This window comes from Parasteatoda tepidariorum, chromosome 4, assembly GCF_043381705.1.
Source record: "Parasteatoda tepidariorum isolate YZ-2023 chromosome 4, CAS_Ptep_4.0, whole genome shotgun sequence".
NCBI classification, from domain to species: Eukaryota; Metazoa; Arthropoda; class Arachnida; order Araneae; family Theridiidae; genus Parasteatoda; species Parasteatoda tepidariorum.
The window spans coordinates 80,128,531-80,154,108 of record NC_092207.1 but is presented as its reverse complement, the minus strand read 5'-3'; the positions used below and the strand labels follow the sequence as shown (position 1 = coordinate 80,154,108).

At 30.9% G+C, this 25,578-nt stretch overlaps 1 protein-coding gene across 1 annotated transcript in view; it reads left to right on the top strand.

Moving 5' to 3' along the window:
* Positions 1 to 7,065: 7,065 nt before the first annotated feature.
* Positions 7,066 to 25,578, top strand: part of LOC107437881 (arylsulfatase B-like) — a 39,082-nt gene continuing 20,569 nt past the window's right edge. The window contains exons 1-5 of the mRNA XM_071180393.1: positions 7,066 to 7,260; positions 17,117 to 17,233; positions 20,200 to 20,359; positions 23,361 to 23,473; positions 24,651 to 24,799. Of these exons, the coding sequence (XP_071036494.1) occupies positions 17,126 to 17,233; positions 20,200 to 20,359; positions 23,361 to 23,473; positions 24,651 to 24,799 (530 nt within the window). The 5' untranslated portion in view covers positions 7,066 to 7,260; positions 17,117 to 17,125. The remainder of the gene's footprint in view (positions 7,261 to 17,116; positions 17,234 to 20,199; positions 20,360 to 23,360; positions 23,474 to 24,650; positions 24,800 to 25,578) is intronic.

Here is a 25,578-nt window from a genome sequence, read left to right as displayed (position 1 = left end):
TATGGATAATATGTAGTGAAGAAAATATTGAAAAAAACCAAGAAAATTCAAGTTCACCAACAGTGTTCTGATTTACAAAGGCCACCGACTATCGATGTAGGTGCAACGAATCATAGACTAATAATATAAGTCTATGCAGCGATTATAAGTCTATGCAACGAATAGGACAATATCGTGAATATTAAAAGCGATAATTATTAAATATGATATTATCGTGAATGTTGCTAAATTTGATTTGGATAACAAAAATATTAATACCAAAGTCGAAATTAAATTGAGAAAATATCGCGATATAATTTTGAGAATACGTATTCTCAAAATGATGTACATCACGATATTAAAATTTGTACTCATTTGTTATGGGTGTTACTGCTTTTGGGGGTAACAAACGCATGGTCCTTATAACGGATAAGTAGAAAATGAGATGTTGGGTACCAACAGTAGATAGATGCCCCAAATGTACATTGTGCAAATAAAATAAACGGGCCATCCCGAATAACTTTTAATCTAATGATTGGATTTTTACGTTCTAGGACTCGATCTTAATGGTTCGAGGGGATAACTTCAAATATGCTAATTAATTAGTGAAGACGATATTTTAAGTTACGAAATCAGACAGAAAAACGTACTTTCCCTGAATAAACATAAATTTTTTTTGTCACGGATTCGGATTTCCGACCTTGAAAATATAAGGGGTAGCCGTAATTAGGAGAAAATGGTTTTAATAGTTTGATCAGGAGAACTGTCCAATGTTAGGTACTCTTAATTTTAAGTTAAATTTTGCGTATTTAGCAGCATGTCAAGAACTTTTTAAGCAAATTGAAAAATTTCCCACATAATTATAAAATTCCTTTATCCAAAAATAATTCCCAGCAAAAAATAAATTTCTGTAAATATTTATGATTTTTTATTATTGTATTATTTATTAACGTAATCGAAAAATTGCGAATTGTAAAGTATAAAATTTTTTACATAAAAAAAAAGTAAAAAAAAAAAAGCCAGTAGCCAGTCAAAACTCAGTCAGTCTAAAAAAGTCTTATTTCAAAAATTTGATTTCTCAGGAACTATTTGTCAGATTTTACTCAATATTTGAATTTTTTACCATGTAAAATTATATTCTTTAAAATGACGTAAAATAATTAATATTAAATAAAATTAAAAAAAATCTTAAATATGTACTAAAATTTATTTTTGCATGGAATTGTTTTTAGATAAATGAAAATTTAGAAAAATTTTATTATTGGATGTAAAAAGTTTTTCAATTCGCTTAAAAAGTTTCCGAGATATGGCAAAATACGCAAAAAGAAAAATGAACATTAATGGGTCCAAATTTTAGACAGCTCTCCTGCTCAAACTATTGGAACCATATTACCCAGATATATTTTGATGACTTTTGATATAGATATACCCCCTATATTTTGGGCTCAGAAATCCGAATCCGTCAAAAAAAAGTATGTTTGTATAGAGGAAAGTGCTTTTGTGTCTGATCTTGTAACTTAAAATACCGTCTACTCTAACTAATTAGCATATTTGAAGTCACCACTAATTGAGTCCCAGAATGTGGATTGTAGATTGTAGTAGAATGTAGATTGAGTCCTAGAATGTGAAGATTCGATCATCAGATCTAAAGTTATTCAGAGTGGTCCGTTTTTTAGTTAGCGCACTGTACACCTCTGTGTTACATTTTGTTTTATTGGGCAGAAAATTTGAGACCTAAAAAACTCGAAATTACGAAGGTATGTTGAAGGTGTGTAGAAAAATGCACAGGGATTACGCTGGAACGATGACTGTAGTTTGAAAGTATAAGTATTGGTAAGTATTGACTGTTAAACTTGTTGCAAAAAATACCATGTGGGCCCCTCTCGCAGGCCTCAGAAATACAACTACAGAGTTGAAATTTGATGTGCTGAAAGGGCCATTTTCATTTATGAACATTATGCGCGTTTCATTTCAAAATTGCAATTTGTTCGAAGGCAATTGCAATTTTAAGTGTTTTTCCCGGCTTTTTTCCAATTTTGATGCTTTAAATAATAATTAATTATACATTGTTATAGAAAATTTTATTTATCTCGAGCGCTTGACTTCATTTAAAAAGTAAAAAAGAAAATGTATATGTATCCGGCATTGTATAGAATGTCTAAAATTTGCCGGCAAAGTATGAAATGATTTATATTTCACACATTGCCTAGGCATTCTGTAGAATGCCGGATGCTATTTAGGCGAAGTATGAAATAAACGTCCTGATGAAGTTATTATGCAAATGATGTGCATGTTACTGTGAATGACCGAAATCGGTGGTTGTTGACTTTCACCGGTGAATGTTGACAATCACATAGTCGCTTTGGTGAATGTCCGATATATTGATTACATCCGATTTGATATTAATTTATTCGTGGATATAATTACATTTATTCGATATTTTAATACTTACTGATGATAGATTAGAAGAAACATCAGTGTTTGGAGTATAGGGCAAATATATACCGGGCAATGACACTTGACCTTAAAAAAACAGCAGTGTAGGGTATACCGGGCGATGGCGTTTGACCTTAAAGAAACAACGGTGTAGGGTTTACCGGGCAAATGTATACCGGGCAGTTTCACTTAACTAGACCTAGTATATATTTCGGACATTTACCAAAGGTCTAGTCATACTAGGTCTAGTTAAGTGCCACTGCCCGGTATAGATTTGCCCGGTATATCCTACACTGATGTTTTTTAAATTTCAGTGCCACTGCCCGGTATACCCTGCACTGATATTTTTTAAGGTCAAGTGCTATTGCCCGGTATATATTTGCCCGGTATATCCTACACTGATGTTTTTTAAGGTTCAGTTCCACTGCCTGGTATACATTTGCCTGGTATACCCTGCACTAATGTTTTAATAAGGTCAAGTGCCATTGCCCGGTATACATTTGCCCGGTATACCTTACACTGATGTTTTTTAAAGATCAGGTGCCATTGCCCGGTATATATTTGCCCGATACTCCAAACACTGATGTTTCTTCTAATCTATCGTTTGTAACTATTAAAATATCGAATAAATGCAATTATATCCACGAATAAATTAATATCAAATCTGATGTGATCAATGTTTCGGACATTCTCCAAAGTGACTATGTGATTGTCAACATTCACCGGTGAAAGTCAACAACCACCGATTTCGGTTATTCACAGTAACATGCACATCATTTACATAATAACCTCATCAGGACGTTTATTTCATACTTTGCCTAAATAGCATCCGGCATTCTATACAATGGCTGGGAATTCTATACAATGCCAGCGTTTCATACTTTGCCGGTAACATATAGATTAAGAAAAAAGTAAGGGTGTGAGTGGTTATATATTGCCAACTAACATTTAACATTCATGTAAAAATTTATTGCGCTGTTAAATTTTAAATTCATTTAACATTTTATTATTTTTATTTCAAGAGAGGTGAAAACCATTTCTAATTTGAATTTTTATATTTTATAAGGTTACATAATGCTAATTAATAAAAATATATCTCATTTATTACTTCTTATTGTTGTATTTCTAAGTTTAAATATTTTTTTAAGTACAGTTGATAATTTTTCAAATCCAGGTAATAGTTCACTTCATTACGATTAACATTTAATCAAAATGTTCTTGCATAAAACAGTAGCATTGATGTATTTTATAAACAAAATAATTTTTTTTTTTTAAAATCAATTTTTAAAGGTAAAAAAACCATGAAGGAGAAGCAATCACGGGGGTTGGAGAGTAGAGTCTCCTAGTTAATAGGAAACAGTTAGGATGGGTCAAACTTACCGTGTTTCCCCTCTATAATAATACATCTTTATAATCCCTATATAAAACTAATTATATAATACTAAATAAATGACTAAAACAATTAATTAATGAAATGTAAAATATTGTGATAAATAAGCTGAGATATAAAAATCAGAGAAAAATGTTGGCGACGGAGAATGATTGTTAAGCAAGAAGTTAAGTGCAATGTTGCGAGACGAAACGAGATGAAATGACCTTCAACGTATTTTTTTATTTCCTTTTTTTTATTGATATAGTTTTTATTGCATAGAATATAAAAAAAAAGATTAGCATTATTTCCCTTTTTTTTATTAGTACATGAACTTCGAGGGTTTTTCTTAGTTGTTTATCTAATATGAACAATTTTAACGGCATGATAAAGCTCCAAAGAATAATTTAAATGTTACGATTTAGTATAATTGTAAATCCCAATATTTTAGCCAAACCAATAAGAATGTATTGATTTGCTTATAAATTCATTTTTGTGACAGTTATTTATTAGAATATATTGTGACTTGAAAATAGTTGAAAAGTTTTTTAAATGGATGAAAATTTTTTGTCAAAGTTACTGATTTTGTTTTAAATTTAGGTCCCATTTCAGTTTTACAAATGACGCCAATAGCTCATTATGCAGCTTTAGTGCGACGTAAATAAAGTACTTCTAATTAGTTTCAAAAATTATTTCTGAAATTTTTACTTTCTTTTACTGGTTTACTTTTTTCCATTGGTTGAAACGAATGCTTTAAAGTAGAGGTTTTTAAATTTTTGCGTCAAAAGGTGAAAGCAATAAATTCCAAAACTCCTATAGGACACGCGTCGTCTGTAAAATATAATTAAGCCAATGAAATTTTTAAGCAGTGGAGAAATTTTTAAGCAAAGGCGTTTTTAAGCAAAGAAATTTTTAAGCAGTGGAATTTTAACGCAGGTTACTAAATTTCTTGATTTCTTATGCGTTCGTATTTTGTTAAAATTTGAAACGATGTTAAAGTACAAACGATGTTAAAGTAAACAAGTTATTTTATGCCTTTTTGTTATTAGCAGAAATAAATTAAATATGATGATTTTGAGATATACTAAACATACTATCGCGATAAAAAAATTGTAAAAGTGATGATAGTAATTTTCAAACTTAATGTGTAGTTTGAAATTATTTTTGTTTAATTAGACAAAACAAAAACATGTTCAATAGTAGTAGTCGGTATTTTCAAAGTATCTTCCAAATACTGAACTGACTAAAGTATATGTATTTTTTTAGTTTTGGTATTCTTTAATCAAGTTAGTTTATTAATTGCTTTATTATTTCTTTTAATAAAACAACAAACAATCTATAATTCACCAATCTTATATGAGCAGTAGTCACGGAGTTTTCATTATTAGTCATCATTTGTAATATTTATCACTGGGCGGTTCATTTCACTTTCTTGTCCAACTATTATTTTAAGTGGAATGATATGACTTGGGAGACCACTTAGGTATTATCGGAGGGCCAGACTGGAAATTTAGAAAGTTTTCGAGATCGTCGAAACCTTTTAAAAGAATGTATTTCTTTGAAATCTGAATTAGAAATATTTGAAGAATATCTGTAATAGGATGACTTTTCTGAAATTTAGAGAAGGGTTATTATATTTAAGCAGCTTAGAAAGTTAATAAACGTGTGAAATACTTTTTTAAAAAATTTTTGTTTTTATTTTATCAATGCTTTTCAACCTTTTCCTCACTGATACCATTTATTGAAACCTTTGCTCATAATTAGGTATATATTTTCTCCTACCTGAAACATTTATACAAAAAAATTACGTTTTTGCCAAGTATTTTCAATTACAACAGCTTGCGATGAAAGTTAATATAACTTTTTAACTTGATAGTAACGGTTTAAAATTCAGTACGTAGATCTTGGTTTCTTACTGAAGTAGGTAAAAAATAATTTATAAAATTATAAACAGAAAAAATGAAAAGTTTTACTGAAGATCATATATTGAAAACCAAGACCAGCCTACAAGAATGCTATTTCCACCCTCGGAAAATTGACACGAACAAACATGAGCACTACTATGATGCTTGCAGAGCACAACGCTAATAACAGTAAGCTCACTTGTAATAACAAAGATAAAATTTTTCTCAAAACCACTGGAAAGCTATTAAATGCATATCGCTCATGTAAGAGCAATATCTTTTCAGGAACCTTTATAAATGAAGAACTAGATACTAGCATTTCTAAAGTCAACCTTAAAACGGCTACAGACGCAGACTCTAGTTTTGGTAGCATCTAGAGCAGAACTTAGGGGAGAAATCCAAAAACAACTACTTCAGATTGTCAATCTTTCTTAGGCAACTGGAAAGTTGGTAACTATCTGAAAAACCTCTGTTGTAATTCTAATCTTTAAATCAAGCAAAAATTCATCCAACTGCTATAACTATAGACCAGAATTTCTCCCCGATATCCTCTGAATACTTATGGAACTCAAGATTATGAGATTTGTGGTTTTCTCAATTTTATGCTGGGATAGTATCCATCTCCTCCTTGCCAAAATAAAACAGGATTTTGCAATCGATGCTTTTCTGAAACTATTCGAACGTCACCATTTCTGAATTATATACGTGAGGTATTTGAAAAAATCGAATCTCTTATAGTAAAATTTAAAGCAATAACTACCGCTTAACCAATCAGAAAATTTCATCCCGTTTTTCGCTCATCCCACTCGAACGGTCTGTCATAGAATGTCTAATGTTGACAGTGAATTTCCTCGTGCTTCAAAGTATCTATATGCCAAATTTCATCGCTTTCGATCGGATGGGTTGTATGAGTCTGTAAGGGACACACAGTAAGACAGACATTCATTTTTATAAATATAGATGTGGGTTCTATGTGCTTGATTTTTTGCGCTGCTAATTAGGCTTATTAATTTCTATTATTTGTTTCTTTTGAATTTTTTTGTCCCTTTTGTTAGAGATATATATTATTTGTGTGAAATTATTAATATTTTGGTTGATATTATCTTATCTTAAAAAAAATCTAGTAAAAAGTTATTCTGAAAGCACTAAAATGTTGCTATTTAGCTGCATGGCTACCCTTGAAATTGATAAATTCTTTCGAGAAATGCGAAGGGGTATAAATATGTTATAAAATGAAAAGCTGCACGTGATATTAACATCAGATAAGAGAGTGACACAGTGAATTTTACATTTGCAACTAAAAAACATATCTTTTGATAAAAAAATGTTTATCTAGATCTCTATTTTTAACTGCTAATTTCACGAGATATCTAGGAGAAAAAAAAACGACTTTAAAATAGAAAGATTTTTGTTTTAATTATTGTAGAATATATTTTATTAACGAGTAAAAATAATTGAAAATTAGATGTAATTATCAGCATTAAATTTTTTTTTAAATAAATTAATTTTCAAAAAAGTTGTAGTATAAATTTCTAAATAACTATTGTAAATTGGAGGAACAAGGATACAGCAGTAAGTAATTATTTTGTTTTAAAAAATTTCAATATCTCGAAGAATATTCGTGTTTAAATGACACGTAGTTTTTTTTCTAATATGTTTTAATTAGAAGAAAGGAAAATGAAATTTTGCAGCGAGACGCACCTTTGCATGTTAAAACGTGTTTCACTTCAATCAATAAATATTTTCGTCTAAATATTTTGTTTGATTAATCTTGCTATAGTTGGTTTCCTATTTATAAGATTAGGCAAAATAATGCCAAATCTAAATGTGAATGTTTTTAAAAAAGTTATATGCATTTATGTATATAAATAAATAAAAAGATACTAATAAGCATACCACTAAAAGTCTTAATGTAAAAAAGTCTTAACGGCAAAAAAATATTAAATCCCTCAGCTGCTATGATTCTTTCGTTTCTATTCAAAATTTAGTCTCAAAATTTCCGTTTTAGACAAAAATTTTCCGTTTATTTACTAACGTTTAATTTTTTGAATGAATTATTTAATTTAAAGATCCGTAACCTATCAGGTATTGCATATTAGAATAACCCTTATTCGAAATTATTTTTGAGATAATAGAAAATTTCGATGAGTTATATGAAAACTAGAAAAGCCCATAAGAACGTTTCGAGAAAAGTAGCTAAGTAATTTTTTTTAAAATTTTTTTTCCAGTTCATTAGAAAATTTGTAAATTCCCTTCCTAAACTTAAGCACGGAATGGTAAAATATGAAAAAAATAAATAAACAAGTACTACTTAAATTGATAATAAATGCTGCAGGAAAGAAGCAAATATGTTTGTTCGTGAATATCGCTTGCACCATATTTACGTCATTCGTAAAATTTTGCTTAAAATAAAATTAAAAAAAAAATAAAAATAAAAAAACGTCATCAGTAGGGTACGTCATTTTTCCTCATTTTCACACTGAGTGTGCAGAGCATGATCATGCTTGTTACGAGGTGGTCAACTACCTCAGAGTTTATTAAGGTGGTCAACTACCTCAGAGTATCTCCATTTCCCATTTAGAGTAGTTTCTAATTCTATGAGAGTGGCTGGTGGGTGGAAACGAGTACACACAGCTCGGCCGAGGGCATCGCAAACATTTTCAATTCGATTAAGATCCGGTGAGTAAGCCAGTCACTCCATACTCGCAATTTCCTCACTTTTCGACGATCGCAGCTCTATCAAGACATGCGTTGACGTTCCTTAAAACAAAAGTAGAACCAACTGCTGGGCAGCGTGCAGTTTCAGAATGGAGACTGAGACTTCATTCCGATATCGCACAGTCGGCGCGGAACCCCGTCTGCCGCTATGCATGTTGGTGCGATATCCTATTGAATTTTCCGCCCAGACCATGATGCTTTCATTGCAGAGTTGTGATCTGATGTTCAGTGATGTTCTACAACCTATTCCGTGTGCCTTGTTCCCTCCAGACCCTTACACGCTTGTCATCGGGCTGTAGGCCATATATAGACTCATCTTCTGAGTTACATCCTGTATCCCTTGAGTTACGTGGACTCCGAACCTGCTTTAATGACTAAAAAAATTGAGAGAGGACTTTAAAGAGGATTATTAAAAACACTTATTAGTTTCATAAAAGCAACCAAGCTGACTTTCATTACCACCTTCTTTAATTGCGATTCGTTAGATTCCAATGTATTCTTTTGGTTTTTACCTAGCTTAAAAAATTTCTTTCAATTCCTGAAGGGACAATTGTTTTGGCTTTATTTTTGAGAGAGAAAAATATTTATCAAGGACTACGATTATAAATATAAAACATAAGAGTGAAACAAGAGGATACAATTTCACGTCAAAAAGAAAGACTATGGTACAAGTTTGATGCTTCGTTAAACAATACAAGCCTTTTCAAATTAAGTAAGTAATATTGTTATAATTTATTTTACGCTTTTTTACTTGCTCGACACTATAAACATCTTGATTTTGAAGATGGAAGATTAAGCAATCTGTTTTTTCTTTGATAAGGCCAATGTTCTTTGGAGCGAAAAAAAAAAGTGATTTTCAGCTTGTGGTCAGTGGTGATCAAAATAGGATTTGCAACTCTTGAATGATTCTTCTAATAGCTTTTCTGGGTAAACAAGAAAAAAAGATTTAAGGTGTTGCCTTCTACTTTGTGTAATCATTCAAATTATTTTTGGCGGGATTGTTTGTGTCCACTTGGGGCATTTACGCCACGTATCATTTGATGTTTAGATGTTATGTTTTATTGATGTCAACTTTTCATGAGTAAGTACATCATATTTTTGAATCTAAATGTAATAACCTTGAATGATATTTCCTCTCCATTTAAATGGAAGATATGATAAAAAGTGTTCCACATTTAATGTTTCATCATTGTATTTGAGTAAAATTATAAAAATTATTAAATATTCCCTGTTTTTAAATTAAGTAACTAGATAATATTAAAAATTTAAATATACGCATTGGCGTTTGATGTTGATAAAATATTATTGATAGATTAACTTCTAAATGACAGGAATTATTTCGAAGATAAAGAAAAATACTAAAAATGAAATGAATAAATAAAAAGAATAAATAAAGAATAAATAAAAAAATAAATAAAAAAATTATGACAAAAGATAAAAGTTTTAGATAAAAGACAATAGCTTGTGAAAGAAAATAGCAAATTTATCAGTGTTTTTATTTTAAAATAATCTTCTTTATGTAATATAAATATATTATAGTTTGAATATGTCTTAAATTTTGTTTATCATTAATTTCAGTAGAAATTTTAATATTTGTTTTAAATTTTGTTTTATGTCGTAGATCAAATTCAATTGAAAGTACATTCTCAATGATAATAAAAACATTGTAGATAAAAATTAAAGATTTCATAAAGAGCAGAATTAATGAAACAAATGGTTTATTTCAAAATTTTTTAATAAATTAACAATTCATCAACAAGAACAGTTCATATTTTAAATTTAAAGAAACTTTATGGAAAGTTAAAATTTTCTACATATTCAAAGATGAAGCTCCCAAGAAAATTTCTAAATTACAAAAGCATTGAGAGAGAATTAATCGAATATTATATATATAACTTATTCCAATAAGTGTATTTTTCATATTTGAAAATGTACATGTGATATTCTATTACACCATGTAAGGAAGGAACTGCTTTTTTAAAAAAAAAACTTTATTATCACAGAAATATAATGTTTTTAAATTTGTGTCAAGATATGGATGTTGAGTTTAGAAGGGGGTTAAAATCTGATTTACACTTGATCATCAGAGAATATTGAATTTAATTCAACAGATTATTGAAAAAATTCTATAATTTCTGTTACAATGAGATTATTAAATAATTATAGATTAAAATTTGTTTGCTTAGACAGTGATAACATTGCAATCAGTAACAGTAAAAATCTTATGTTAAAAAAAAAGTACTTGCTGAGCCATTTGCAGAATTAAGGGGAAAATCTAGTTTTTGCTAATTTTCCCCAATTATAATGTTTATGATGAGAATGTTTTAAAATGTTTACTTTACAGCTATCACTGGTTTTTTACCTGATTAAAATAATGTTCAAAAAAGGATTACTTTAAAGATACACATAGAAATATTTTATTAAAAATAAAATAAAATAAGACTAGGGAGTTGCACTTCTTAATCGTTCAATCTTGCTAAAAGTTTTTAAAATTTATGAAAATGTATTGGCGATTGCGAAAAAGTATTGGTGCAAAAGTAATTTTCGCTTATGAATTATTTTTACAATAAGTATTAAATGTGCTTGGCAATTCTTTATTAAGTTCTATGCATTTAAAGTCCACAAGTCGTGTGTTCATGATGGGGGAATTGTTTTTGGACGTGTTTACCGTTCAATGAATGTAGAACTCCTATTAAATATCTTTATTTATATTATTTATATTCTTAATTTTATTTTTATTATGCAAAATGAAATATTGCACAATAGGGTAACTTTATATTGTCGGGTGTGGCAAAAAAACGTGGCCGAACAATTTTTTTTATTACTTAATTAAACATTATTGAAAATAAACAAATTAAAAAACATGCAAATAATAATAAGAGTATGTTTTTACTAATATATAAATTTAATTGATTTAAGAGCAGCCGCGGCGATGCAGAGACGCAAACGCTCATTGAAATTTTCAGCAATTTACCTCAGATTTTTTAACCTTTAATCTATTCCATCAGCACCGAAGCAATTGTTTTCGAGAATCCAAACTTTAGTGTAGGCCTTAGACTACAAAATGTATCATATACTGTAATCCATAATATTGAGATCTGGTGAGTAGGGTGGCCATTCTTCAGATGTCATCATCTCCGGAAAATGGGTCTTTTGTGTCTTTTTGGATTTTTGAGATGCTCCTGTTGAAACGTACAGTTTACATCAATGAAGCATTTTTCTGGTTATGGAGGTAAAACAGCTTCTAGAATGTTCCAATGGCAATCTTTTTTTTATCTATTTTTACACCCTCAATTACAAAAAACCAGAGGTATTTTACTGCTTGCACAAATTCCGCCCCAGACTATGACTGACTTTGGATTTTGGCGATGTTCAACAATTGTTGACGTGTTTGGAGCGTCTTTAGACCAGATCCGATTGTTCTGTGAGTTATGAGCTGGTTGGGCGGTAAAGAGCATCTCATTAGGGAAAAGAAATCTATTCCAGGCTGACTTGCGGCCAATGGCTGAAAATTTCCATAATCGTTTATGCCTCTGCATCGCTGCAAAAACACGGCCATTTGAAACCAATTATTAGGTTGTTAAGAAAGTTCTGCAACACCCTTGCAGAAAGATCTCGTTTATAGCAATAACGAATCAAACCCGGAAATGAAGTTTTACCCAAAGTCATTTAGAGCTTATTTATGAATTCTTAAACTAAGAATACCAAAAAAAAAAAAAAAAAAAAAAAAAAAAAAAAAAAAAAAAAAAAAAAAAAAAAAAAAAAAAAAAAAAAAAGAAAAACAAACAGCAACACAACATGAAAATGCATAAAAGTTGAAATTTTCGCAAGTTCTGCAGAATTGTTTTAACAGCATAATAAATTTATTTATTCGTAGAAGTCTATTTTTTTTGTTATATTTTTTAATTTATTTATTTTTAATAATATTAAATTTTTTTTAATTAAAAATTGTTTATCAGGGTTTTATTACCACACCTTGTGAAGGTTTACCACTCTCAGTTTTAAGACATTGATTTTAAATAATTAATCAAAAGCGAAAGCGTAATTTACGGGCTGACTTGTATTTTTTTAGTCATAATAGCTTTACGGTCATAAATTTATTTTTGCAGTCAGAATTTTTAACAATCATTGATTGTAATCTAGAGAGGAAATTTCTTAGAGTGTAATATGCACTCCTCTAATGTAGCAAAAAGAGATGTTGAAAGGAATTAAAAATAATCTATAACCAATGTGAAAAGTTATATGAACTTAACATTGAGAAAAAAAGAAGCATTTAATTAGCTGTAGCTCGAGCTTGGATGCGGTTAGAAAGAATTTCTTTTGTTAAGTTTGTAAGTTCGTCATTGATGTGCATTCAAACGATGGGTAGTCAAATACGAGTGAATACTTAGTTATTTTTATACATTTTCTTTTGTCATAAAATTGTGTATAAATAAGCTGGTGGACAAAATTAAGAGATGGAAGACATTTTCCTAAATTTCTCAAAGAATACTGAATATAAATAAATGAAATTTGGTATGTATATAGCTTATTCCATGATAATAAAGTATGCAAAACAAAAATGATTATAGAAAATGATTCAAGATTATAAAAACTAGTGTAAGTATTTTTGTACTAGGGCCTAATATATTTCAGTACTATTTCATAATAGGACATCATTTCTAGATTTTATAGATTTGTTAAAATTTTTATTTTTTTGAGCTTGTATTACGGTGCTTTTGAGTTTTGCAAATTTGGCCAATAATATTAGATTAACATCGATCACGTATACATTAGATATAACAATCAACATCATAATGATTTTTATGGTTCAACCATAATTTTTTAAAAAAACTATTGCATTATAGAAAAATTTAACCAGAAAATAATTTTATTCATATTCGTAAAAAAGTTCGGAGAAAATTATAATTTTTGTTAAATTCTCTCTTGTGGAACTACCCATGTAAATAAATCACACTTAAGCAAAATTATGACTTTTAATAATTTTATGTTAATGACAGGCAAAAATACCTGAATTTTTTTTGTATAGTAATTAAATTATCATATGTGACTTTCTTGTCCAATGAGAAAGCGCTAAACGGCAATACGACAATTATCTTTCTTTATGATATATCGATGGATTTATTCACACCTTTATGTTATTTTTTTTAACATTGAAACCTACTATACCTTATCTATATATTATGGAATAATTACTTTATTACATACAATTTTTCTAAAGATAAATATATTTATAAAAAAATAAAAATGCGTGCATCATCGTTTGAAATTATTAGTCTTAGATCTTAACGATACTTTATCTGTAAAGAAACTTCTGTATCCATTTACTAATTTATATCGTTTGAATAAATTTGAATGTTTAAAAGATTTGCGAAAAAGTATGTATATGCTTCTTTCTCTTTGTGACAATTTAGTTACTTATTTCGAAATTGTTCCAAATGGTTATGATTAAATCTTTAAAAAATGATGATTTGTGACAGTGCAAAATTTGCTTATTCTGAAATGTTTCGAAACAGTTCTTTTCTATATTCCGTTTTAAACAAGAGATGACTTAAAATCTGTCCTTTTTTAAAAACATCTTTTCAAGAGATGAAGTTCGCATGAAAACGGTAAAATTTAAAAAGCTTAATTAACAATTTTGAATGTTTTTGCTTATTAAGTAAATTCCTTTTTAATTTTCAAAACAAATTAATTTTATTTACTAAATAAAATTTTATTTATTCCACAAAAAATCATCTCTTGTTTAAAACAAATATTTTGAAAATTGCTCCTTTTTTAAAAGGTAAGGAAAGTTGAATTTTACTTTTATCAATTATCTGTATTACAATCTGTAACAAATATATATATATATTTGTGTCTGCATGTATAAATTACTGCATTTCTGAAAGTTTTAATGAAAGTCTTAAAATATTTTAACAATTTTGAAATCTAAAATTTTTCAAAGAAGTCGTAAAAAATAAAAGTGTTTTTTTCATGCACAAAAATAAAATGCAGGTCCATACTAACTTTTTCAAATGATACATTTTTCAGAGGAATTGCAAAAAAGAAAATACTCTTTTAAATGAGAATGCAATGCAGGTGCATGATCAAAGTTTACAAATAACATTAGATAATTTACAGATTTAGATATTTAACATCGTTTGTTCTTCAGTATTATTAAACTTTTTCTTACTTTAAAAACTTCATATGGTGAGGCGTTTTCGGAAAGTTACGATACTTCACCGATCGCAGCAAAAGATAAGTTTTTGAGAGTCCGTTGGCAGCATGGACTGCAATCGTGGACGTTTCGTTTTACCTTGAGGACATTCGTTATTTTTATGGTGAGCCTTGTTTGAGCAGGACGTCTTTATAATGTCTGCTCCTATTCAGACTTCTGCCAGTTGAAAAATGCTTCCCATAATGCGTTTTCGTTATGCAAAAGTTTATGTTTTGTATGGTTGCTAAGAGTCATGAAAAAGGTATACAAAAAGCATACAATTCAGAACAAACGCGGGTGCTGCTGGCAAGCGGAGTTTTCTTGTTCCATGACAAACGCTCCTCTTTACACAGCGCTTCAAACCAAATCACTACTCAGAAGTTTTAAATGTAAAATTTTAGATTAACCGCCATATAGCACATCTTGTGGGGCGAAAATTTCGCGACTACAATGACGTATGGTTCCGACAACAGGTGGCAAAGTCTTATGAATTTGGAATACAAAAGCTTGTACCCAGACTTAAAAAATGCTTTGACAATGGCATCAACTATATTAAGCAGGAAGTACCAGTAAGTAATTTGTAATTTACATTTAATAAAATAAAACTCTTTCAAGTGAGTGTACAGTATTGTATCTTTACTTTTCGAAAACGCCTCAAACGCTGTACGGTGCGGTGGATGAGAAAGGCACGAAACATTTACAGGGAATGGTTTCCAATGATACGCACTCCAAATAGGAAAACATTCCACAGTTTGCATCGGTGACTCAGTGAAACGGGATCCCAAGCCGAGTCCAAGCAAGACGCAGGCCATGACAGGAATGTCATGATGCCGCAAAAGTAGAGGGCATTCCACGTAGGTTGGATGATCAATCGGGATGTAGCATGCGAGCAGTTGCGTGAGCTGTCAACGTGACCCTAAAGAATGTTTGGTGTCTTTATCTACCAAATATTATTTTTCACACGATAGGGTGCATGAGGAAGGAATGAACCTTTTCGTATGCAAAAGGCACAAGCGTTGTCAATGGCGGATTATCAGCTACATGTTGGTTTCGCACCATGGTTCCTTCAGCAAAATGCAGCCCAGCCAGATTTTGGCACACATGTTATGATGTGTTTACCAACGTTTTTAATACCTACAACTCACACGTGCGAGCATCTACTAATATACATGCCACGCATCCTCTGTCGCTTCAGCAGCGGTTCTCCGTAAACATTTGGGTAGAGATTCTTCATGACCATTTGATTGGCCCATACCTTCTGCCACATCGTCTAGGTGGCGAATCGTATCACACATTCATACGAGAGGAGTTGCCGGAGCTGTTACCGCCGATTCATTAGGTCGTGATGTATTAGGTCGATGATTAGATTTCAGCACGATGGATTGCCAGCACACTTAAACTTGATTGAGCAGAACCCTTTCGATGCAACGTTCCCAGGGCGATGTATTGGTCAAAGTGGTCCCACATCTTAGCCATCAAGATCTTTTGATCTCTCGTGTTAGGATTTATTCCTGTGGGGTCACATGAAAAGCCTTATCTTTGACTGTCCCATTGAGAGCGATATGGATTTAGTGAACCGGTTCACCATTGTTGCCAGCGATATTAGAAAAATTCTTGGCATTTTTTGCTAATTTACGTCACTCCCTACACCGCAGGTGTGCAGAGTGCATTGCAGCTGGTGGAAGATACATACATACATACATGCATGCATGCATGCATACATACATACATACATACATACATACATACATACATACATACATACATAAGTACATACGTACATACATACATAAAAATCTGACGAACGGCTGCTGAGGAGGATGGGATTAAAAGCATCATAATAAGTAAGATTACTGAATTAAACTTGAAGATCTTTTTAATAGTTGTTTTTCAATTAGTCAGAATTTCCTTTACTAATCAAATAGGTTTTCATTATTTTAATTTCGGTAGGAAATTCGTCAGATTTTGGTCATCATTTTTTCCCTTTATTTAAACATCAACGTATTTTCAGTACGTTCTTTTTACTTCATTTGTGACTTGGATTCAAGGAGGAATTAAAACATAAAAATCAGTTTGGTAGCGGAATTGAATTCGGTATTTTTTACAGCCTCTTTCTACTTCTCAAAGTTTTCACCAGCAATCAAACAAATTTTAACCTTTATAATCTTGCTAATGATTCATCAGATCCTTATAACGGTTTTTTCCCCTCAACATTTTCTAAACATAGTGTCTTTCGCATATACCTTTCATTTCATTTTGCACAAGGATTCCAAAAGTATATTTTAAAAGAGAGTATTTTGGGGCACTTTATGTAAGTATTTAGCATGTAATTGTTTGGAATAAGGAATAAAATTTATTGCCGCAAAAAAACTTTACACGCAATGCAATACATGCATAATAACTGTATTTCCAGATCCGAATGTTAATATAAGTATAGTATATGAAAGTAAATATTTAAAAATTGTTGTTTTTGTTGTAACAATTAAGTATAAATTTCATATTGTAATTTCTTAGAGTTCCAAAATGATGAAAATTTTGGGAAGATTGGCTTTGATACTAATTGTGTCATGTCATGCCAAGGCTAAAGATTCCAAACAGCCACATATTGTGTTCATGATTGTAGATGACCTGGTAAGTGAAGTATTAAAAATTCAAATTAAATGATTTCCTTAAACATGTGATCCATTTTTCCAAATCTCTTTCTTTGTCACATACTTGTTTTTGCTATCAAACACTACTTATATAGGACTAAAACTGATGGGAAACACATGAATATGTATAAAAACTTTTTAAGACACAATATGTAGAAAAATACTATACTTTTTGATGAGGATATATGAGTCTCTCTTTATTAGGTAGTTATCTGATGAAGGTAAGATTATTCTTGTCGAAATGCGCAGTTTTATTTTTCTTTAAAATGTGTTTTACGAATTTTTACACATTTTAGTTTGCAGTATAATATCGAAGTCCCATTTTTTTGAATCTTTTGTGTGTTTTAAGTCGTAATTAAAATACGAGTTTTATGTTTGCGTAGAAGTAGAGGAGCATGCTGGCAAAAGGATAGGCTGGCATTACTCGCATATTTTCTAACACAGTAACAAGGGAGGGTTAGTGTAACCAATACTGTCAGATCATTTGAGGTGCTTCACTAACTACTGAAGTGTTAGTGTGGTCTCGGCAACTGAAAAAGAGAATATGTACACCGAAGAGCCATTACATTATGACCACCCTCCATCTATAACAATGGGCTCGCCCTGGTTTTCAAATGATATTNCCCAGAAACAATGTTTTCATGGGGCACATTAGGATCCATAATCCTCATGGAACAATCCCTGACGTCTGTAAGCTACTTGAACATAGTTGCAGACTAGGTGGTTCACCCATTCATGACAATAGTTTTTCCTGCTGGGGAAGGTGTTTACCAACAGGATAATGCACCACGTGATAAGGGTCGAATCGTCGAGAAACATTCCAGTGACTTTCAAGTCATGTCTTGGCCCCCAAATTCACCTGACCTTAATACAATAGAGCATTTTTGGTCCTACTTGAAAAACCAAATTCGTGCTGCCACGCTCCCTCACAATGTGAGGGAATTGCAGGACCAGTTGGTGAGTGCTTGGTACCAGATACCTCAGACTACCTATCAGCACCTTGTGGAATCAATGCCACGGCGGGTGCTAGCAGTTTTGAGGGCTAAATGTGGTCCTACATGCTATTAGCAGCGTAGTCATAATGTAATGGCTCTTCGGTGTATATATTATCATCTAAAATCTAAAGATTTCTTTAGCTGTGATGGCTCAGGGATAGAATACTTGCCTTCCAATGAGATGGTTCGAATCCCAGCAATGGCTGGTCGATACGAATTCCGCTTTCTGCTTGCACCGACCACAGCGCTGACGTAAATTATTCACAGTAGTAGTCGGATCATGGGTTAAAGTCCCCTTGCCGTCAGGATAACTTTGGGAGATTTTCATGAGTTTCTTCTCCATGTAACGCAAATGCGGGTTAGTTCCATCAAAAAAGTCCTCCACGAAGCCAAATAAATTATAGGACTACGGAGTTGAACATTAGTAGTGGTAAACCCAAAAAAATTGGGTTGGCTGCTCAACGACGGTTATAAAATTAAAATTAGAGATTTAGTTGCTCTTAACATTTTAAGGCGCTTTCAATAGTTTAAATGTTCCTGATATGAATTTAGGAATTATTATTAGACAATGAGGTGGTCATCTTGGTGAAACAGCTCCTCTCCTGCAAGTTGGTATGGGGCAGGGGATAATTTTTATCAAACTTTTAAAAGTCGATTTTAGATGTTAATTCCAATTTTTTTGTAAGGATTTTATTAACTTTTTCTTAAAAGTACTATTTGACCATTAAGGTACCATTTTAGGCTTTTTATTTGATGTCATGATAGAAAATCTATCATTGAACATCTGTCCTCATAGAAATTTATTATTTGTCCTATTTCAGGAGGACATGGGGAAAAGAGTTGTTAGTTGGTCCCGTTTTAGGTGGAGTGTCTTTTAGATCGCTATAGTTTACTCATAAACTCGCACTACTTTTTTTTTAATTAAAAAAAAACGTCACTAAGTTGACGATTAAAGAAAAATAACCCTTTATATTCAATAAAGCTATTTCTAATAATCATAATTTTCCGGACAAGTGTACTCCATGTAATGGCCTTTAATCTTAAAATACGTCAGATATTTTTTCGTAGAAACAATTTTTACATGCAAAAAACATCAAACAGTTTTGTAAATCTATATACATTTAAAAATTCAATACAAAATTTTTTACGTTTAAAGCTATTATAACTTCTAAACTATTAGTCATATCGTTTCGAATTGGGAGTCATTCGATTCGGAAGGAAGGAAATACATTGGCAAGAATACCATATTTTACCAATTTGTTACTTCATTATCCTCTCTCACTCGAAGCTCAAAAGTGTGCAACTTTTTATCACTTACTACGATGAGGGTATTTAGTGGTTGGAACTTAACTTTTTTTGGATCTCAGGTTTAAACCTTATTATTATTGTATTTGTGACCCTTGTAACGCATCAAGCTATATTAAGAAACAGTTCTTTGTTTTATTAAAAAAAACATTTATTTCACATGACAACAAATACAGTAACGACATTAAATTACCCGTTGCGGGTTAATAATAATCTTTCAATAAAATGTAGAAAATCCCGTAATGGGTAAGGATAAACTTACAAATTCCAAAAACCAAAAAATACTCCAAAATATCAACAACTCTCTGTTGTTCTAATTTTATCGTCTGCTTTTATTTTTTAAATTTATCTCTTTATGCGTTTATTTTATTTTATTTATGCTCTTGCTGGCCCGTTATTTTTTTATATTTTTTGACTTTATGCCCTGTATGACCCTGATATTGCGTTAAACATTTCTTTCTTCAGCAGCATAACCTGTATTTTAATGTCTTTAAATTTATCAGACCACCAGTGTAAATATTTTTCTTATGATTCTCGAAGAAAAGATTTTTGTGTTATTTTTTTTTGTTAATTTGGCGTTACAATTATGATGGTACATTTTTTTTACTCATAAAATCGTCTCAGCATATTTGATGTATATTTTTAGGGGTTTAGTGATGTTAGTTTTCATGGATCCAAACAAATACCGACACCCAACATTGATGCTATAGCGAGAGATGGGATTATATTGAACAAGTATTACGTCCAATCAACATGTTCTCCATCTCGTGGATCTTTAATGACAGGAAAATATCCCCTACGAATTGGTAAGGAGGCTTTTTATGAGTTTTAAGAATTAGAGGAATGATCTCCACTCCATTTTCTTGCATTTCCCATTTGTCTTCCATTCCATTTGTATTTCCATTTGTATTCTACCAACAATGCATGAAATGCATGTCAGCATTCTATAGAATTACTAGCCATTTTATGCAATAACCACTGCTCTTTGAACAAGATATCTAAAAATAGTGATAGTGAAGATGTTATGATTTACGATTACTATTTCTTTAAATAATTTTTGGAAAAATTATAATCAAAACCACTGGGGGTATTGAATTGGAGATCGATCGCTCTCTGATTCAGGCCAAAATTACGATCTGTGGATGAATGAATGGATGTATGAATGGGTCCGCCCTATAAACGGGTGCGACGCATGGTGTGGCAGAAGTCGAACTCTTGGCCATAGATGGCGCCACTGAAAAACAAGAAACGCACACTCTGCCTTAAATTTGCTCGGTTTCACCAAGCAGACTTGCCCGTGTGGCAAGTGACATTAGAACCAACCTACCAACGAAAAATTATGAAAGGTTGATAAAATATGAAAAAAATTATGAAAGAAAAATTACAATAAAACAATGAAAACTGATATTATAAAATTTTTATTCAAATAAAAGAGAGTTGTTTAAAAGACTTAAATTTTTATTTCTCACAGATACTGAAATATTTTAACAATAAGAGGCAATCATCCAGCTATTTATATTATTTTTTTTGGCAGTTATATTTACCCAGTAAGTACTGAAAATTAAGTCTTTTAGCAAGTGGTACGATTTAAGGAACTGGTTGTCTAATTTGTAACACCTGCTTCCTAAACAGTACCATCCTCAATTGTTTATGATTAAGTGAATAACTGTACCATTGGTACACCCAATCACTCGTTTAATAGCATAATAAGAAAAGTGATATAAAATTTTTGAATCATTACAATTATAGTAACAGCATTATAAGCTTACAAAATGCTACTGATCATGGCGTTACATGTTAAAATGTTCAAGGGTGACTTTTATATCTGCAGCTTTTTTAGACTTCATTTTTTGGGGTATATAATCAACTTTCCTTATGTTTTAGAAATGGGGAATCGACTCGCTTGAAGCCTTTAATTGAGAAGTTAATTAATGATTGATGCATCAGAATAGCTAAATGATGTTAAACATTGTTCTCAATTGTTGCAGCCTTATTATAAGCTTCCGTTACAAAAAATGAGAAATTTATAAATGGGTGAAAGTTAATTCAGAAATTTTTTACAGCCGCATTTCAATTGGCAGGAAATTTGTTTATCCTAAATCGAACTGGTACTATTTATCAATGCACACGATGTACGATTTTGCAAGTTCATAACGTTTTAAACAAAGTGCTATTCTAAGTTTTAGACAAGAGTTAGCTACCAAAGAAACAAGTAGAGCCTGAATAAGTCATTTAAGAATTAAACGATGCATTAATTAATCTGTACATTAATTTAGTTCTGCTACATCTTTATTTTGGATGCTCAAAAATAGCATTAAAAATTTGTAAAGCTGATAAACTTAAATGAAAACGTAACGCAAGAACACGGCGACTTGATTCTTACGAATGGATCTCCATATGAAAAAAAAACTAATTTACGCTCTAAAGCAACGTTTCTTCATAAAATTTGAGGTGGTATGATTTACGCAATTTTTCTCTACATAAAAAAAAAATACTTTTTTCATTATTAAAGAAAACCAAATAAAATATAAACATTGCTCGTTATATCAAGAAATTTCTATCAATAAATTGAAATAAATCACAATCATACTATTTAAAACTATGAAATTATCATATTTCATAATTAGCCGATTTGTCATTAGATAATCTATATAATGCCTAGGTAATGTGATTAACGTGTAATAATTTCATACGTTGTCGGCTAATTTAAAATGGCTAGGTATTTTATACAATTCTATTTTATGGGAGTTGCTAGCTCAATGATAAAATTAATAAAACAAAGCACAAATAATTAAATGGATTTTTTTAGTCTGTTTGAGTTTAAAAATTTCAACTGTATATGTCTAGAAATCCACGTTTTTCTAAATGAAAATGTTTTTAGTTAAATAAGATCAGGTCCGAAAGCATTAAAAACTGTTGCGATTGTATTATTATAAGAAAAAAAAATCTCTTCCGTATACTGTATGAACCTATAGCACCATTCGGCTTGACCTATTGACACACCGTGTTATTTATAAATATGAGCTCAAGATTGTGATGATTAAAAACAAATAAACACTCTCGCTTATACTTACAGTGAACAAAGTTTAAGATTTTTCAATAGCAAAATCTACTTTTCTCATAGCGAATGTAGTTTCAAGCTGAATTGAAACGATGCTAGACTGGGATACAGAGAGAAAGATATCCAGCATGCAATTTACTTTCTTCCTGTTCTTGTTAAAAGCGTTCTGTAGAGCTGAATTGCAAATTCGTCGGAAACATCTTAAGTACTTTTTTCTTCGACAGTGCTTAGCAGACTCATTTTTAAGTAAAAATGTAATTTTAACTCCCTTTTATTTTTTTTTACTGCGAGGATCACGTTAAAAAACAGATGCAGTTAAATTTTTTTTTACTACAACTGAAACCGTGATAGCTTCACCGTTAAAAATCATCATAAACTCAAGCGCATACCTTTAAATATCACGATATAAAATTTCACTTCAATTAATTACGCGGGCAAGCCACCTGGGTTTTTAGTGTAAGGAAATGTATTTTCAGAGCGAGTGTAAAAACCACGAGAAAAAAAAAATCCTCAATCCAGGATGTCTTAAATTATTGTAGGATTCAACTGGTGTGTAAAAACTTTGATGTTGAATATATCAAACAAATATATATACATATATATTATTATTCAATTCAGCTTTGAGCGACTTTTACTCGATTGAGAATTTTTATTCGATTCAGATAAAATCCATATCTACACATTAAAATTAGTACTTAGTAAGTAATTTCAAAATGTTACAAACTAATATAGATCGTTTTAAATAGGATTTCAGGATGATGTTATTACTGTAGCTTCTCCTTGGGGTTTGCCATTAAAAGAAAAAATTCTACCTCAGTATTTGAAGTCTTTGAATTATGCGACACATGCAGTGGGCAAAGTAAGTACATTTATTTAATTTACGCAGGGTAATCGAAAAATGATGTCGGAATTACAAATTGAATTAATTAATGCGCACAAATTTGTTATTAAAATATTCAGAGAAGTTTCAAGTTAACCAGTTCATACGCTTCGTGCACCATTAATCGTTAGATAGATATTAGGACGATAATCCCCCTTCCTCGATGTTCTGTAGAGCATCTTCGTATAAAATATAGTCTCGTTTGTGGCTACGATCTATTTATTTATTTAGTGACTGTTATTAATGATTATTACACTGTCTATAATGATCTTAAGAAAATTCTTGCGATGTGCGTTTCGATGCATACATTATTAATTTCTCGATAGATATCAACACGATAATCTATCTTCCTCAATCTTTCGAGGAGCATCTCTGGAATACAATTTTTTTTGAGGCTATGATTCGATTTATGTGGCTGATATCAATAATTGTTCACATCTTAGGAGCACTCTGCTATCGTGACTTCAAATTGGTGTATCACTAGTTATCAATAGATAGAAAGACGATAAGCCATATCCTTCAATGTCTTGTGAAGTGTATCTAAATATTAGTTTCTTTTGAAGTATGAGTTGATTATTTTTTTATGTGGCTGATTTTCTTAGCTGAGCTATTTTTTAGAAGGCTGAACTAATTGGCTAATTTTTAAAGTATTTAACTGTCCACAATGATTTTAAGAATATTCTTTCATTATACGTTTTGATTTGCGCAGAATTAGTCGCTCGATATTCAAATCTATTTACCTTCCATGTCTTGGGAAGCATCTGTGGAGAATTGCTGCGTTTTTATTTGATTATTTTAAGCGGCTGTTATCAATAATTGTTTCTTTGTCTACAATGAGCTTAAAACCACTCCTGCGTTGATATGTATCCCCAGAAAAAGATCAGAAAGATTATATCGGTGGTTCGAGGAGACTACGCAATCGGACATATGGTCCATTTGAGTTGGGGAACATCTTAGTTAATGTTTCTTGCATAGGAAAAATTGCTGGATAGAATTTTTTTTTCACTTCATTTCAACGCACGAATTATTTCCATAAATATAAAATTTAGTTTTAATGAGAATACAAAATGCTTCATATTTTTTCGATAACTTTGTATAGCAAAATTTTGCTTTACAATTTTCTTCTTGAAATAATATGAATTTTTTTTTCTTTTAGTGGCACTTGGGATTTTTCAAGGAAGAATATCTTCCTTTGAAGCGAGGTTTTGATTCCTTTTTTGGTTACTATTCTGGTGTAGAAGATTACTTCACACATTTGGCTAGAGAAGTAAGAAATTTTATACATAGATTATCACAATTGAGCTTGTAGAGGATTTTTACATTGTGTTTTCTGTAACTCCTTATATTTATACTTTAATATATAGAATAATATATTAGTATCTATGCATGTAAAATGGCGTCAAGGTCAGAATAATTCTTATATTAATATTAAATGCGACATTATTAAAGCATAATTATTTTTAACAAAATAAAAAAGATAAAAAGCAATTCCATTTTTGTATTACCTGACACAAGAAATGTAGGGTGAATTTTCATACAGGATGTGCCTTATGAAAATATTTTGCATCACTTTTCACTTTTTCGTTTAAGTTTGACGAAAAGGGAATTATTTTATACTTTTCAAGCAATGTTTTCTCAAAAATTTATTTTCTGCAAATATTTTATAAGTTTTTTGTTTTGGGTCTCAATGTTCAAGGTTTGCTGGTAAGTTTCTAATTTTGTGTCTCTAACTGTGTCTGCTGGTAAGTGGTCGTGATATAAAATTAGTTTATAAAATTTAGGAAACAATATATGCTTTCATTATCATCAAATAACCGATCGAGCCATAATGTTGTGAAAATCAGGCGAATTTTTTAACAAACATTTAATGTGACTAAAAAGCCGGGGAAGATCGCAAGTTAAAGTTAGTTTGAAAAAAATTGAAAAAGTATTGGAAGAGTGAAGGAAACGTAAGGTCACCCCATACATTATTCACTGACGATAATGTCTAGGCAATCCAACAGGAGAGCCAAATGCGGACTCCGTCGCCTGTCAGGAAAATTGCACTTGAGGGTGGACTACGAAAAACCTCAATGCATAAAATC